This window comes from Fusarium odoratissimum, assembly GCF_000260195.1.
Source record: "Fusarium odoratissimum NRRL 54006 unplaced genomic scaffold supercont1.36, whole genome shotgun sequence".
Taxonomy (NCBI): domain Eukaryota; kingdom Fungi; phylum Ascomycota; class Sordariomycetes; order Hypocreales; family Nectriaceae; genus Fusarium; species Fusarium odoratissimum.
In genome coordinates, this window is record NW_022158719.1 from 81,799 (window position 1) to 96,628 (window position 14,830).

The window sequence follows — 14,830 nt, forward strand, 5'->3', positions numbered from 1 at the left end:
ATCGTTTATATATGCAGCATGAATACGAAACCTTAGCCAATAGTGAATGTCAAGTTACTTCTTCACATAAATGGATGGCTTTTAAATCTTACGTGAGCTGCTTCATATTGCATCTTAGTGACGTCCTACCTCTATAAACCCCCACCACTTCGGGGGCACGGCAGGGTCATTCACTTTTATAGCATGAATACGACGTCAACATTGCGCAAAAAAAAAAAAAAAGGTGATGTATGTAGACCATACAAATTCCATATGCCTATACCTACATACCGTGACTGATGGAGTTTTCCCAGAAATCATCATACATAAAGGCAGAGAGGATAAACCTAGACTTGCCATTACAAACACTGGTGGCATCCGATTCGATATCTTCAAGGGCCCTTTTAGTCGTGGCAGTATTTATACCATTAATCACTTTCTGAGTGGGTTCCGATAATCGAAGATGCACTGTATGAGGCCGCTGCCAAGGTCATTGATATTCTGAACAGTGGTGGCATCATTTTTGAGGAGCATGATCTTGACATCTGTTTCTTGAATCTTCCTCAGCAACTGTTCCCTAAACCAGCCGTTGCTGTCGAGGACACCGAAGATACCGAACAATCTTGTCTTGAGCCTCGGACTATTGAGAAAAGGTCTGTTCTCGCAGCTGGCTATACTACCAAGGACCATCTCGGTGAAGACGGAAGCTGCCGAGTGATCAGCCCAACTGTGTTCAAGGCAAGATTGCCTTTCATGAGATGGGCGATCTGGACACTGACTCATTGTGTTGTTTGATTTCACACAACCATGGTTCATTCTAGCTCTCAGCTTTGCTGGCTTCACCTCCAGCGGCGCTGATGTTGAGCAATACAGAGAGGGACCTTTGACCTCTCTGATGTCTGAGTGGGTTAGCATGATCTGGAAGGGCGAATGTTAGATGATTAATCACTAGGCATACTGCACATCTCTGGGTCATTGTTGGCGTTTTGTTTAACTCTTTGGATTAGATCAGGACCTGGTATGAACGTACTCCTGGAGATACGAGTTCAAACCATAGGCTTCTACTGCCTCTTTCATACCGTCTTCTTTTAGCCGTGCTCTTGCTTACATGTGGTGACGGCTTCCCTCAAATGTCTGTCAAGCTATCCGGTGTTATTGGTCGAACACGGCCACCTTTAGGAGGGCTTTTTTAATCAAGTGCCGATCAGAATGAACATGTTAGCTTACTGTTAGTTTCACTATTCTCATTGCCATGTGAGACCAAGATTGCTGGAGTATTAGCGGTAGATTGCAACGTCTGTTCATGCTACCTATCTAAATATTGTGGCATCCCTAAGCCTTGAGATTCATAAAATGGTAAAACAATGTAAATAAGGACCGTAACTCATGCAAACATGATTAAAAAACTCATGTACCCGTAAAACCTCTCCCTGTCTCTGTCGTATCAACTGCTCCATAATGCATCTACCGCATGACTATCAAAAGTGAGGATTAAAACTTAGAGTGAACGAGTGGTAAAGAAGCAGAAAAAGATCCTTGCCTGGAAGAAAGGGCTCCGTGAGAGTGGAAGCTGCAGAGAAAGAATGAAAGTTCGCAGCCCCCTTGTTTGTAAGATGGCCAGTGAATGACTTTACATCTAGGGGAATTCGAACTTGGGGGGGACGCAGTAGGGGCTTTTGCTAGGTTTAAAGAACTTGCAAACGGTATCGGGAGGGCAAGTTCCACCGTTCTGTGTAGAGTTGTTTTGTTAGATATCTCTTTTTGGGGTAGTTTGATGTGTAAAGTTTGTTGGGTGTTGAATGGATGACTTACAACAAACACGGCGCGGGTGTTGCACACCTCCCAGCCGGTGGTGCCAGCGCACCGGTAGGTTCCGGGTTGGCAGCCAACCAGGTTGCTGTCGGAAGCAGGCTCGGCAGCAGCGAAGGTGGCCATTACAGCAGTGATTGTAGCGGCGAACTTCATGATGATGGTCGGTGGAATTCGTTAAAAAAGGGTTGGGAAAGAAAGATTGAGTGAGAGTGTGTTGTAGACTTCTTATATGCTTGACTGGTGATGAATAATTGGTTCGATTTCTAGGCGGGACATCGAGGTCCTTATATAGTTAAATATAATATACTGAAAGGCCGTTTTCTTCTAGCTATCAAGTTGGACCGTCACATTCAACACGAGCTGATGACACCCTACTGCCGTTCGACTTGCTCAGCCCAAGCCTTGTGCCTTTTACCCTTCGGACGATCTCCGCCAAATGATGTATTCCATCCATCTCGGGGGTTAAAGGGTGCTCTGTTTTCTTCTAGGTTCCGCGGAGGGGCATCAGGTAAGCCACGAAGAGCAGCTTGCTTTGTTAGTCTCCCACTCTGCCTCCTCCGCTTCATCCCGTCTGCACACAGTCCCTTTTTTTCCTCTTCTGCAACACGTATGGAATCGATATTAACGGGCTGGGCGAAGGTCCGCAGGCCGTGGTTTGAGTCTTCTATTAAGGTGGAATACGATATGCGGGCTTGGGCATGAGGAGCGAGCGATCGGCTAAATGGGAAGGAGAGGGAAAGGTGATGGGGACGTCGGTCAGATCGAGATCATGCCAGTCTCACGTCATGAAATAAAGAGCGGGAGAGGATTTTATACGCCGCCACTGATACTTTTTTAATTCTCAATGCTGTCACTCTCTAATGTAATTAACCATCACATGGTACGCCCCCGAGTCCGCACACCCATCGTAGTATCATTCCGAAATGCATGGTCGGCAACATTTAATTGTTGCACCACGAAAATAGCTTGAAATTTAATTTACTTTGGTGAACTTAGAGAAAAACTGCTCTTTATCTGTTAGATGACCTTTTTGCTTTTTTGAATATGATTTGGGAGCTGCGCGTTCATTAGCTTTAGCATGTTCTTCACAACCTGATCTCTTGTAGCCACGATCTCTTTAATGTTGGGAAACACCAGTTTAGGGTCAAATCGAGCCAGCGCGTGGCCTATTGGTTCCTTTACAGCTTATTATGCCTTTAATAGACCCATTTCCTCCTCAAGATGTGTTATCCTGCAATTGCACTCGTTGATGGTCTTTTTTATCTTCTATGAGGTATCAGCATTTGCGGCTTAGGTCCTACTTATGTGTGAGGCCACCTTATTTACACTAGAATTTACAGCTTAAAATCATATATGTTCTTTATGGCTTTGAATAATGTCTTACTATTCTGCTGAGAATGTTGGTGTAGCTAGTTAGCCAAGTGCAAATGGGGGCTGCACATCTGGGCGAAGATCACCATGTGCCCGCCATAGCCACCCCCAGAGCCCAATTCTATTATTAGCAAATAGAATACTTCAGTTATATTTCTGGTAGTTGAGGGATATTGAAAAGAATGAAAATCCTCAACAGCACCACTTTGACACCGTCACTGGATGTCGCCTAAGTAGCAGGCATAACTTCTAAGCTAACTTTTCTGATATTCCTCACTATGTATATTAACGTGTATACTGGCATGTGGGTCGATTATTCTAATGGGCGAATCACTGGTGCAACTATAACCCTGACTGCTTAAAATGGCTTAATCTTGGTAGCTGCCCTATCTATATTCCTTGTCCTTGTTGGAAGCCAGTTCTGGAGCATTCTGACCTTTGATATTCACCAGATGAACGCCACAGACAAAGTTACTGATGTATTGCACTTTCAGCACCAGGCAACCTTTCGCAATGCCGGCACATCAATCGGTGCTACTCGAGAATTGCTGGCGCTTCCATTCCCATGGCGGCGTCGACAAACGGGGCCAAGAGACTTCTCGGTGACTATACTTCGGTCATGGGCGTGGGCTTTGCTTGCTCTTACCAATTTCTGCGTTTGGTCTATGGTTGGACCCTTTTCATGTGCCATTGCCAGATCTGCCGGAAGCCACATTTTGATTACGCCAGGAACTTGTGGGATAGTATTCGACAACACGTCTGAAACCGGCCTTTCAAGCAAATCACTAAGCAACACCATCATTGCGGACACACACGCACGAGGTTGTTATGAGAGTAATGATAGCTCGACACAATATAACTCGTTTGTTTAAAAACAATGACATAGACCGAAGATGCAAACGCGTACTGCGCTCTCGGGAATGGCTTCTGCTCGGCTACGCTTGAACTTGACAGCGGATGCATCGACTCTCACTACGAGCTGGGTATTAACGCGCCCCTGGAAAACCGAATTTATTACCGCAGGGTAACCAAATGCGCCGTCGTCGATTCTAAGGTGGTCCGAAATTTTACAAAGGAGACTCACACTAACTATACCGCCTACCCCGTGTATCAATATTATATTGGCAATAGCACAGCTCCTTAAACACCATTTACCTTTGAATATGACTCGTGCCTGGCCGTCTTGGATGTTGGATATGGGTTGAGGTAATTTCAGTCACTCGTATTTTCCTATATTGCTAACATCATCATTGGCAGCTCGATGAGTCATTATGGTGGAGATATCAAGGCCTCAAGCTAGTTTCCCTCGCAGGAATCCTACCAGCCAGATGAAGATCTCACCCTCGTCTGGCTACTTCCAAATTTTGTGTTCTCCATGACCCCTATTGATGACCCATTTTTTGGATTTCATGCAAATCATATCTCAAAAAGATTCTGCCAACCCGACAGTAAGTCTTATCGAATGTTATAGTGTTAGAGCTAACTGGTAACAGATTTGGTAAACATCATGGCTTGCACTGATTATTATCAAGTGTGTAATCCAAAGAGACAAACGCCTATATGCTCCCCGTTAACTGCAGCCGTCCTATTACGAGACCACATTTCCACCATTGAGCTGAATCCCACTCAGAATGCCACAGCCAGACTAATACTAGCCCTAAATGGTGCTAAAGGTATCAGTTTCTCACTTGGGGGAAGAGGGGCAGGCGCGCTTCGTGCAGGCGAAAAGGTTGCTCAGTCCATACAAAGTTTTCTTCCTAGCAACCAATAGGCTACTGAAGTCAAAAACTGGTTTGCGATCAGTTTAATAGAACTCCAGTATGCCCTTGTTAAGTATCCAACCGGTTCGACTTCTCCCTTAATAGAAAATCTTACCCTGAAGGTTCCGCAGAGGTCTGAATCCCAGAATCTCTGCCGATCAATGAAAGTACCAAACCCAGGAGGGTATAAGTCCTTTAGCGTTCTTGCCCTCGTTATAGTTCTCGTTGTAGGAGGCATGGTCATTATTATAAGTATCATTCTTAAGCCTATCACCAATTATATTTATAACGATTAGGTCACAGAGCACCAGTTCCGGAGGCTTTAATAGATTCTCGATGGAAAGCTGCAGCTTTAGTAAATAGCATATGAATATTCCGGGGTAGGGACCTGGGTGAATAAGGATAGATATGTTCCTATTACTATAGTAATTATAAAGATAACTTACTTCGATGGAATCCCGATTAATTTACCTCGCGTAGAGTTCGACCAGGAAATACCTAAATAAGACTTTATTATCGGGCGGTTGGAAAGCCCAGGGTAATATCATTTGATAATACCAGGCACACCTGGCACCCAAGAATACGCACCGCTTCGAGAGCAGCTTGCATGAATGTAAATAAATAACACAGAGGTTAGGAAAGGAAGGATAGTGAAAGGCACCGAGGTGCTGCGCCACCAACTTGATCTAATTAAGGCTAATATGGTTATCAGCTCGGCAGTTCTGGATAATAACGATGAGGTCTGGGATGGAGCAGTGGAGATATTCTGCGAGAATGAAGCTAAGGCGGCAAAAATTACATGGCGAAGCAGAAAGAATATTGGGAAAGCGCATGGATTGATAGTGGTGTATTTGATAGATACCACTAGTATAGCGCCCAGAATGCTAATCGTCGCCAGGCCTATATCGTGCTAGCGCCAGTAAATTTCCTATATGAATTTCATCTTGGTGGCCAGCTAATGCAAATAATAATTGCCAGGAGCTGAGGATAATGAAACTTATATAATAAACTAATTATAGTTATTATATTTGGGCATCTTGATTCTCCCCGGCTACTTTGCTGAGTTCTTAAGAGTGTCAATGCGATATAAGCATCGGCGATATCTGTAAATATCCCACTTTTAGAGATAATTTATATATATATATAAGTTAAAGTTCTTATGCTTTTCTCTGATTATATTCATACCTCTGACTCTGCCAATAGTTCTCTGAAGAGAACCAATAATATTACTACAGCGGATATCTAAGTTTTATTGTGATATACTAACTACAAAAATTCTATCCTTACTGCCATTTCTGAAGATTATGGCATGGCTATCAGCCCGGTTTCTAAGGACAACCCTGTTACTGCGGCAGTCGGTTTTAATCCGGCTTAATAAAGAACCTATTAATTGTACTAACTGAACTGAGGCAGATTTTAAAATTGCTCTATCTATAGTCCCAGAGTCCTTTACTAAGCCCTGAAGTACATCGACGATACGTAGACGAAGGGGGAGACTCGGGCAAAATATCCTCGAGAGCTGCGAAATTGTTCTTGCAAGCTTGAAAACGATCTTGAATAAGTTTAAACATTATCCTAAGGAGCTCAAAGGAGTATAAACCACAGTGACAAAGATCAACGCAATCAAGTTGAGATTCCGATAGATAATAGAAGAGAAGGAAGGTGATAAGGATTTGCAACAATTTAGATACCTATATGTAGATGTTGCAGCTGACTTTAACTGTAACTATAGTATAAATAAATCTACAGAAGGTTTATATATCAGAAGCTGATATCTCTATATTTAGTATTATAACTGCTGTTATTAAAAAGGATATAACGGAAATTATTGCTCTTCTCGATGATCTACGTCCAAGTTTGAAAAGAATGGCCGCTTTGATATCGGCGACGGTAGTACATCCCCGGGCTCAAACCCCATTCCAGTGGATGATTTTTTATTTACCTATGCCGGCTGCTCTATAAGAGGTTAAAGCGGAAATATCGATATGGCACGCAGTATCATATAACAGATACACAGGAAAGAGCGTGATAAGAGATAAAATAATTAACATTCTACAGGAACTAAAAGTAAAAGGAACTATCTAGGATTCGGTTTACCGTCGTCTGTTGATTTGTCTAGAACACAGCATGTGACTCCGCGCCTTTCTAACTCCTCGTTATGTGCCTCAATTTTGGCTATATCCTCCGCTGTAAACTTCTTGGGAATATTCTCTGCATCAGGGGAGAACATATCCCTGCGGGATATATTACGGCCATCGGCGGTGAGAAATCTATCAGGCATAGGCAGACCTTTATAATATTCTCTGATCTGGGTTGGGTTAAGGCCAACTGCATCAACAACATTCCGTTCCAGGTTAAAACTACGAAGCACACCATCGTAGCCTAATGCATTTATGCCATTTCCGTCTGGATCCTTCTTCATCGATTTGAGTATATTACGTAGCGACATATTATCATCCACAGGTTGTCGGTCTGCAGCGCCTTGAGGCATGGTGGGATCCTAAAGTTGGTTAATCAAGTAGTTAGCATACTAACAAATAAGAGAGTCCGGGGAACACTTGCTGGCAGTTTGTCCGCCATATTTCCAGCGAGTTGATGTAAGTAATGGCGGCGTGGCTTGAGGATATCGAGGACGAACTACCGTAAAAACTAAAAAGAAACTTGCAACGGAGCAGTGGATAGCGAGTTTAACCAGATATTGCAGAGATCTCACTGCGAAGAGAGGATCAAGAGAGTCGGCAAGAAGGCTAGCCATAGCCCCATTGCAAGTTGTCGAGGTTTAATGGTATGTTTATCAGAGGCGGGGTGTGTGAAGCGCTAGCTGCAGGGGTGCAGGTGAAGCATGTACCTACGTAGTAATGGTACTATAGAAGTAGTTGGGCAGTGCGCAAACAAAGGGGCACCTGGGCTGATTGAACTACTGTATCTGGAAGTCACCACAAAGTCAAACGGTGGAATGTGGATTGGGGCTACCACCTTGAAGGATCGAGAAGATATTCAATTTCTATTGGAGCAAATACTTGACCGTAACGTAGCATCAGGGCTGTGCCGCCGAAAGGGACAGTCTATATGCTGAACTAGGGCAAATAAGGGAGGCCGCCGTGTGCCAATCACGCCCTCGCTACAATAATCTCCAAATTGATATTTTCTTAAGGCGAGGCACGCACTCAAAAGTTCCACTGTTGGTCCGTTGGTCTGCGTATTAAAAATGCCTCAAGCATATGTCGAACGACCAACAACACTGGAGACGATTCGGAATCGTCCCACGAAAATGACTGTTAGAAGATAACCATAAATCACAAGGATTGTTATACTATTCCGCACGCGACGCAGCCACTCTGACCAACATACAGTTTCTTGAACATGGATTCAGCAGTTGATAACCCCAATTGAGGCAGGATTATCGCGGTATATTGTGGGAGAATAGCGATGATAAATTCCTAGACAGCAATATCCGAACGGGATCATGAATTGATGAATATAAGTAGAGCAGCCTTCTCACTCACTGAACGACCAAATGAGCGTAGCCTTTAAACCAATCCTCAATCCCTATGCTTTCTTCTTTATCCTGCCAACGATAATAATATTATATCGCCCAATATGCAAGTCAACCTCTTCAAAATCCTCGCTATCACTGCTGCGTTTTCCACGGTGCAGTCCGCCCCAGTAGAGACTGCTGAGGGCCAGGTTACCCGAGAGCAGGTCAACGAGACTCATGTCAACGAGGCTGTTGTCGATGATGCGGTACGTGCTCTCTCAACGTTCCAAAAACTTTATATAACACTTTCTATCGCTTGTCCGAAGACTAACACTAAGGCCAAACTGCTATTTAGGGTAGTCTCTTCAAGTGGCACAAGACTGCCGTAGGCCACTCGCCTCTGTATATGCCTTTAGTAATCACACTGGTGTATGCGGGGTACAAAAAGTTAGCGTAGAGATGCATTTTTTATAAAACACCATACAAATCAGCCTAAATCAATGTGGGTGAGAGCTGGAATGGTTCTACCTACCCTACAGCGGAAAACGTTCATGCTGGCGTGATGATTGCCTATACCTTGAGAGAGGCTGCTGGTTGAGACAGTGCCTATAAGACACTTTGTGGACGCCAGATCCAGGGATTCACGCACAAAAGCACAATGAGTACGGTACCAAGTAGCACATGCAATGACCAGAGTCCAGTGCTAGCATCTCATTTATGTTAATTTTGGCTTCATGCTTAGTAGATTTTAGGGGATTGCGAATAGCCATATGCTAAACAATTGCAGGGCAGCTATCATAGCTCTTTATCGGCCATTCCTCCACAAACACCGCATAGAGTTCCTGCATAGGAGAAGGATTCTTGGAGAATATTTGCCAATATCAAGCTTCGGACTGCAGCTACTTACCCAACCTACGCCGTTAATTGCATAATAGCAGAAGATCTGATAAAGTTCTCCCACTCGATTGCGTGCGTACCCAGACACCTCCAGGCACTATCACATTAACAGTTTATTTGCATCCTCACCATTGGCCTGCCAATCCTAGTCTACTTGGTTGAAATGACATCATCGAACTTATCATCTATCCAGCTGGCAAAGAATAACTTGGGGCTCTGCCTGCTAGCTCTAAATAAGATGCAAAAGGCTTATTTCTCTGCCAATGCGGCGTATAAGCTATTCGACCGCGCTAGGACCATGGTCGAGAAAAGGCTTCGAGAAGCTGAGGTCGTTTCACGAGACCCAACAGTTTCACCAGAAACGCAGGGACTTGAGACTGCGCAGTGGCTTGATGACTCCGAGGACTATGATTTCGCATCGACGGGGATGTTATCGGCGTCTTGGACACCATTCGCCAATTTCATACCCGATGACTCCTTCAGAAATTCTTTCTAGGTGCGGGTCATGGTACTCGTTATGATGCTATTGGTGACTGTAACTTTGTCGTTAACTCTGAAGAAACTGCCCATCTCCGAAGAAGTAATTCAGCGACAAGGTAGAGGGATACAATAGAATCTTATCTCGCCAAGTCCCAGACTTCATGTTATCGAGATAATGCTTCCAGCGAAGTACGATGATCACCACTGCACCTCGGCACTCCGGGACTAAGTGGGTCTCACCGAGGTACTGACTCAACATTTTGGCCGACTTCAGGGGCCTTTCTTCGAGCTCATATACTATCTTCGGTCTGTGGGAGAAGACATCACGTCCCAACAAAATTGACAAGACCCTGACATTTCTTGTTAGGTCATGGAGAGTAGAACTGCCCTGGTCAATGCATTCGTCATGAGCCGAGGCACCTGCAAAACTTTGACCCTTGTGGTCCCATGTCGTGGAGCATACAAAATTGCGTCAAAAATCCTTCTTCTTTATGTCCTCTGACACAGAGGCCGTAGACTGAACTACGGCGAACTAAGCATCAAAGTATTATGGCGGGGACAGTTGAGATCCCATCCCCTTCGGGCTTGCCTTTGCTAGGTAACATTACATCAATCGACCCCGAATTCCCTCTGGGTTCTATGGTATCGCTCGCTGAACAGCATGGTGAGTATCATCTTGCGATTGAAGGGCCACTACAATTAACTAACAATTCATCGCAAGGCGAGATTTATCGACTGAAATTCCCCGGCCGATCCGTCGTGATCGTATCTACACAAGCCTTGGTCAACGAGACATGCAATGAGAAGCGGTTCAAGAAATGTGTTAACTCAGCACTCACTGTAAGTCATAGTATGCTCATAGGGAGGCACTGAGGCTGATGATTTGATAGGAAATTCGAGATGGAGTTCACGACGGGCTTTTTACCGTAAGTTTGTTCGGTAACGGTGACAGAGCATACCCTGAATAGAAAGGCAGGCCAGACTCGGAGAGGAGAACTGGGGCATTGCTCACAGAGTACTGATGCCAGCCTTCGGACCATTGTCGATCCAGCACATGTTCGACGAGATGCACGACATTGCCTCCCAACTTGCTCTCAAGTGGGCGCGATACGGACCGAACTCCCCCATCATGGCAACCGATGACTTTACTCGTCTTACGTTAGACACATTGGCGTTATGTTCTATGGGCTATAGATTTAACAGCTACTATTCTCCAGTACTCCATCCATTCATTGAGGCAATGGGTGAGTTTCTCACAGAGGCTGGAGAAAAGCCTCGAAGATTGCCTTTACCTGGAATTGTCTACCGCGATCGCGATCGCAAATATCAGCAAGATATTGAAATCATGAGAAATACTGCTAGGGAGGTTCTTGACGCCCGAAAGGCAGATGGAAGCACGCGGAAGGATCTCTTGGCAGCTATGCTTGAAGGTGTCGACACAAAAACTGGCAAGAAGATGACTGACGAGAGTATCATGGATAACTTGATCACCTTTCTTATTGCAGGGCACGAAACTACTTCGGGACTCCTATCGTTTGCTTTCTACCAACTCCTCACTCATCCAGATGCCTACCAGCTTGCTCAGAATGAGGTGGATCGGGTGGTCGGGAAAGGACCTATTCAGGTGGAACATCTCTCTAAGCTTCCATATCTGAATGGTGTTCTGAGAGAAACTCTTCGTCTCAACGCAACTATCCCTCTCTTCACTGTCGAAGCCTTTGAAGACACGCTTCTTGGGAACAAGTATCCCGTGATGGCTGGCGAAACAATCATCAACCTCCTCGCAAAATCACAACTCGACCCCACGGTGTTCGGCGACGATGCAGACAAGTTCAGGCCAGAACGCATGTTCGATGAAAACTTTGCCAGAATGAACAAGGAATTTCCTAACTCGTGGAAGCCGTTTGGTAATGGCATGCGAGCCTGCATTGGAAGACCGTTTGCTTGGCAGGAATCTCTGCTGGTCATGGTTATGCTTCTGCAGAATTTCAATTTTGTTCTTGATCCCAACTATCATCTAGGCTTCAAGCAGACTTTGACCATCAAGCCCAAAGATATGTATATGCGCGCAATCTTGAGGGATAATCTTACGCCGACCACCCTTGAGCGCCGGCTGGCTGGTCTGCCTGTTTTAGCGACAGGCGAGGCGAATGGGACCAATGGCGAGTCTGCTGACGCTGAAGACGGTATCCCTATAACAATCTTATACGGATCCAATAGTGGAACATGCGAGTCTTTGGCCCAGAGAGTTGCAACTGATGCCGCGCAGCATGGGTTCCGCGTCACAAAGATTGATTGTCTTGACATGGCAAATGGGAATCTTCCTGCAGATCAACCTGTTGTTATCATCACCGCATCATACGAAGGCCAACCCCCTGACAATGCTGGGCATTTTGTTGCCTGGGTTGAGAATGCTGCCCAAGAAGAGAAGCCATTCAAGGACGTCTCGTATGCTGTTTTTGGCTGTGGTCACAAGGATTGGGTGCTGACCTTCCACCGCATTCCCAAGCTTGTGGACCGTACTCTCGCCAAGCATGGCGCTACTCGACTTGTGGACATGGGTCTTGCCGATGTATCTCAGAACATGGTCTTCAGTGACTTTGAGACATGGGAAGATAACATTCTGTGGCCTGCTCTTGAAAAGCGTTACAAGCCTGACTGCAAAACAATGCTTACAGACAAGGGACTGAGCGTCAAGAGCTGTAGCTTTAGGACCCTTACCCTCCGTCAAGATGTCAAGGAGGCAACAGTGGCCTCTACCAAGACACTAACAAGTAACATCGATGTAAAATCCAAGAAGAAACACATTGAGATACAATTACCTGAAGGCACTGGATACACAGCAGGAGACTACCTTGCTGTTCTGCCCATCAATCCCCATGAGATTGTTCGCCGAGCCCTGAGGAGGTTCAGGCTTCCAATGGATGCTCATTTGGAAATTTCGAGCAGTACGCCAGCTGCCCTGCCGACTGACACGTCTGTATCAGCGATGGATGTATTAAACTCCTATGTTGAGCTTTCGCAGCCGGCCACAAAGAGGGTGAGAAAAAGAACAGTCAAGCACACATGTGGCATAATTCTAACTGGCCATGATAGAACCTGCTTATTATTGCTGAAGCTGCGTCCGATGTAGAGACCAAAGCTGCTCTCACCTCGTTATCCCAGGAAAGTTATGTTGAGGAGATCAGCAACAAGCGCGTATCAGTTCTGGAAATCCTGGAACGGTATCCCTCTGTCGAACTATCTATCGGAGACTTCTTGCAGATGTTGCCATCTATTCGAATTCGTCAATAGTAAGAATTCCATTGCCATGTCGCTTCACAACCCACTGACCTCCCCTCTTTAGCTCCATCTCCTCATCTCCCCTATGGAATCAGGCTCATGCGACTATTACCTTCTCGGTCCTCAAAGGGCCCGCTTTTTCAGGCCACGGCACATACAACGGCGTCGCAACCTCTTACCTCGACTCTCTAGCTGAGGGTGACACGCTCCAAGTGGCCATCCGTTCATCGCCTGCTGCTTTCAGCCTCCCCTCAAACCCAGAACGTACACCCATAATTTGTGTTGCCGCTGGATCAGGACTTGCGCCGTTCCGAGGCTTTATACAGCAACGCGCCATTATATATGATTCAGGTCGCACTCTTGCGCCAGCTCTGCTCTTCTTCGGTTGTCGTGCTCCTGACCAAGATGATCTTTACCGCGACGAGTTCGATAGTTGGCAGAAGCTTGGCGTAGTACAGGTACGTCGAGCGTACAGTCGACATAGAGAAGGGTGCAGATATGTCCAAGATCGGATCTGGCAAGACAAGGAGGACTTTATCGAGCTCTGGAACAAAGGCGCCATGGTGTATGTGTGTGGCTCAAGGGCGATGGCTGATTCGGTTAAAGAGGTTATGATCAAAGTGAAGACCGAGATTGAGAAGAGATCCGGGGGTGACATAGGCTTGGACGAGGCAAGGAAGTGGTTCGATGAACAAAGGAATGTGAGGTATGTTATGGATGTGTTTGACTAGGCTTGTAGGCAAGGTATAAAAAAGTATAGTAAATTCTATATTATAGATACATAAGCTAGATAAAAAATAAAACTTACATGAGATAAAAAGATAGTATTAATAATTTATAATTATATAAAAAGTATATAAATTAATTTATAAAAATTTAAATTAGCTTATTTATTTAATAACTAAAAGGATAAAAATAAGAAGTAAAAAGGAAAAGAATACTATAGCTATTAAGTATATTAAGTAGAGATTTATATTATTTAAAGAAATAAGGCCTTTTATTATTATATAAATAAGCATTTCCTTAGCAGTAATAGTATTTCTCCTAGCTTTAACTTATATTTTAATAATAAATATATATATAAGAATTCTTAATAATAAAGCTCTTTAAAATATAAAAGTATTAATTAAATACACTATAATATTAATATAATAATATATTCTTAAAGGTTATTTTAAATCTCTTATAAATTTTTAATAGTAATATATATAACTTTCTAATTTGCCTTTTAATTAAAGTTATACTAGTAAATACAAGATACTTATTTATATATAATACATACTTCTAAGCAGTTATAATATTAGAGCAGTAAATCGATCCCTGAGTCCCTAATCCTTTGCTTTACCTTATAAAATTAAGTTTAACACTACTATCCTAAGGGAAGCTTCGGCAGAAACTAGCTACTAGAAGGTTTAATTAGTCTTTTGCCCCTATACCTATATTTAATAATTAATTTACATATCAGAACTGCTATAAGCCTCTACCTAAACACTTGCATTTGAAACTTCTGCCTTATGCAAAGGCTCACCAAGGATATCGCTCAATGCTAGGAATATTGTTTGCAAAGCAAACAGATCGTATAATGTTGTATATAGCCAGAAGCAGCAATAAAACTCCTGTTCACTCAGACCAGCAAAGCCCCAAACCTCCAAGATCGGTGATAAAGACCCATCCGTTTTCCGAATCCAGAGCCAATCCGATAGCTTCGTTAAATCGCCTGCACGCAATTTGTGGAAGGGTTCCTGATGCGGCGTCCACTGATGTCACCACA

At 44.2% G+C, this 14,830-nt stretch overlaps 4 protein-coding genes across 5 annotated transcripts; 2 read left to right on the forward strand and 2 right to left on the reverse strand.

Annotated features, from left to right (window-relative positions):
* Positions 1–1,615: 1,615 nt before the first annotated feature.
* On the reverse strand, positions 1,616–1,944 carry FOIG_13801 (uncharacterized protein; the record flags this gene model as incomplete). Its single annotated transcript, XM_031214972.1, has 2 exons — positions 1,616–1,708; positions 1,792–1,944. The coding sequence occupies 2 exons, from the start codon at positions 1,942–1,944 to the stop codon at positions 1,616–1,618; spliced, it is 246 nt and encodes an 81-aa protein (XP_031055243.1).
* A 4,994-nt stretch (positions 1,945–6,938) lies between these two features.
* FOIG_13802 (uncharacterized protein) lies at positions 6,939–7,560 on the reverse strand. The gene is made up of 2 exons (XM_031214973.1): positions 7,485–7,560; positions 6,939–7,422 (listed from the first exon to the last, which is right to left on the reverse strand). The coding sequence occupies exons 1-2, from the start codon at positions 7,500–7,502 to the stop codon at positions 7,000–7,002; spliced, it is 441 nt and encodes a 146-aa protein (XP_031055244.1). The 5' UTR covers positions 7,503–7,560; the 3' UTR covers positions 6,939–6,999.
* A 962-nt stretch (positions 7,561–8,522) lies between these two features.
* On the forward strand, positions 8,523–9,793 carry FOIG_13803 (uncharacterized protein; the record flags this gene model as incomplete). Its single annotated transcript, XM_031214974.1, has 2 exons — positions 8,523–8,666; positions 9,410–9,793. The coding sequence occupies 2 exons, from the start codon at positions 8,523–8,525 to the stop codon at positions 9,791–9,793; spliced, it is 528 nt and encodes a 175-aa protein (XP_031055245.1).
* A 334-nt stretch (positions 9,794–10,127) lies between these two features.
* Positions 10,128–13,807, forward strand: FOIG_13804 (uncharacterized protein). 2 transcript variants are annotated; one of them, XM_031214975.1, is made up of 6 exons: positions 10,128–10,441; positions 10,499–10,617; positions 10,668–10,703; positions 10,754–12,817; positions 12,874–13,070; positions 13,124–13,807. In XM_031214975.1, exons 1-6 carry the CDS (start codon positions 10,327–10,329, stop codon positions 13,788–13,790), a joined length of 3,198 nt encoding a protein of 1,065 aa, XP_031055246.1. In that variant the 5' UTR covers positions 10,128–10,326; the 3' UTR covers positions 13,791–13,807. The 2 variants fall into 2 exon arrangements, with proteins under 2 accessions (XP_031055246.1, XP_031055247.1); XM_031214976.1 differs by lacking the exons at positions 10,128–10,441; positions 10,499–10,617; positions 10,668–10,703 and having other exon boundaries at positions 10,725–12,817.
* Positions 13,808–14,830: the final 1,023 nt, after the last annotated feature.

What these genes read in the sequence shown, in the direction of transcription:
- FOIG_13804 (XM_031214975.1), top strand. Translation starts at nt 10,327, where the DNA reads ATGGCGGGGACAGTTGAGATCCCATCCCCTTCGGGCTTGCCTTTGCTA. An exon ending in TTCACGACGGGCTTTTTACC is followed by an intron (nt 10,704 to 10,753) that starts GTAAGTTTGTTC and finishes ATAGAAAGGCAG; the next exon opens with GCCAGACTCGGAGAGGAGAA. An exon ending in CGCAGCCGGCCACAAAGAGG is followed by an intron (nt 12,818 to 12,873) that starts GTGAGAAAAAGA and finishes TGGCCATGATAG; the next exon opens with AACCTGCTTATTATTGCTGA.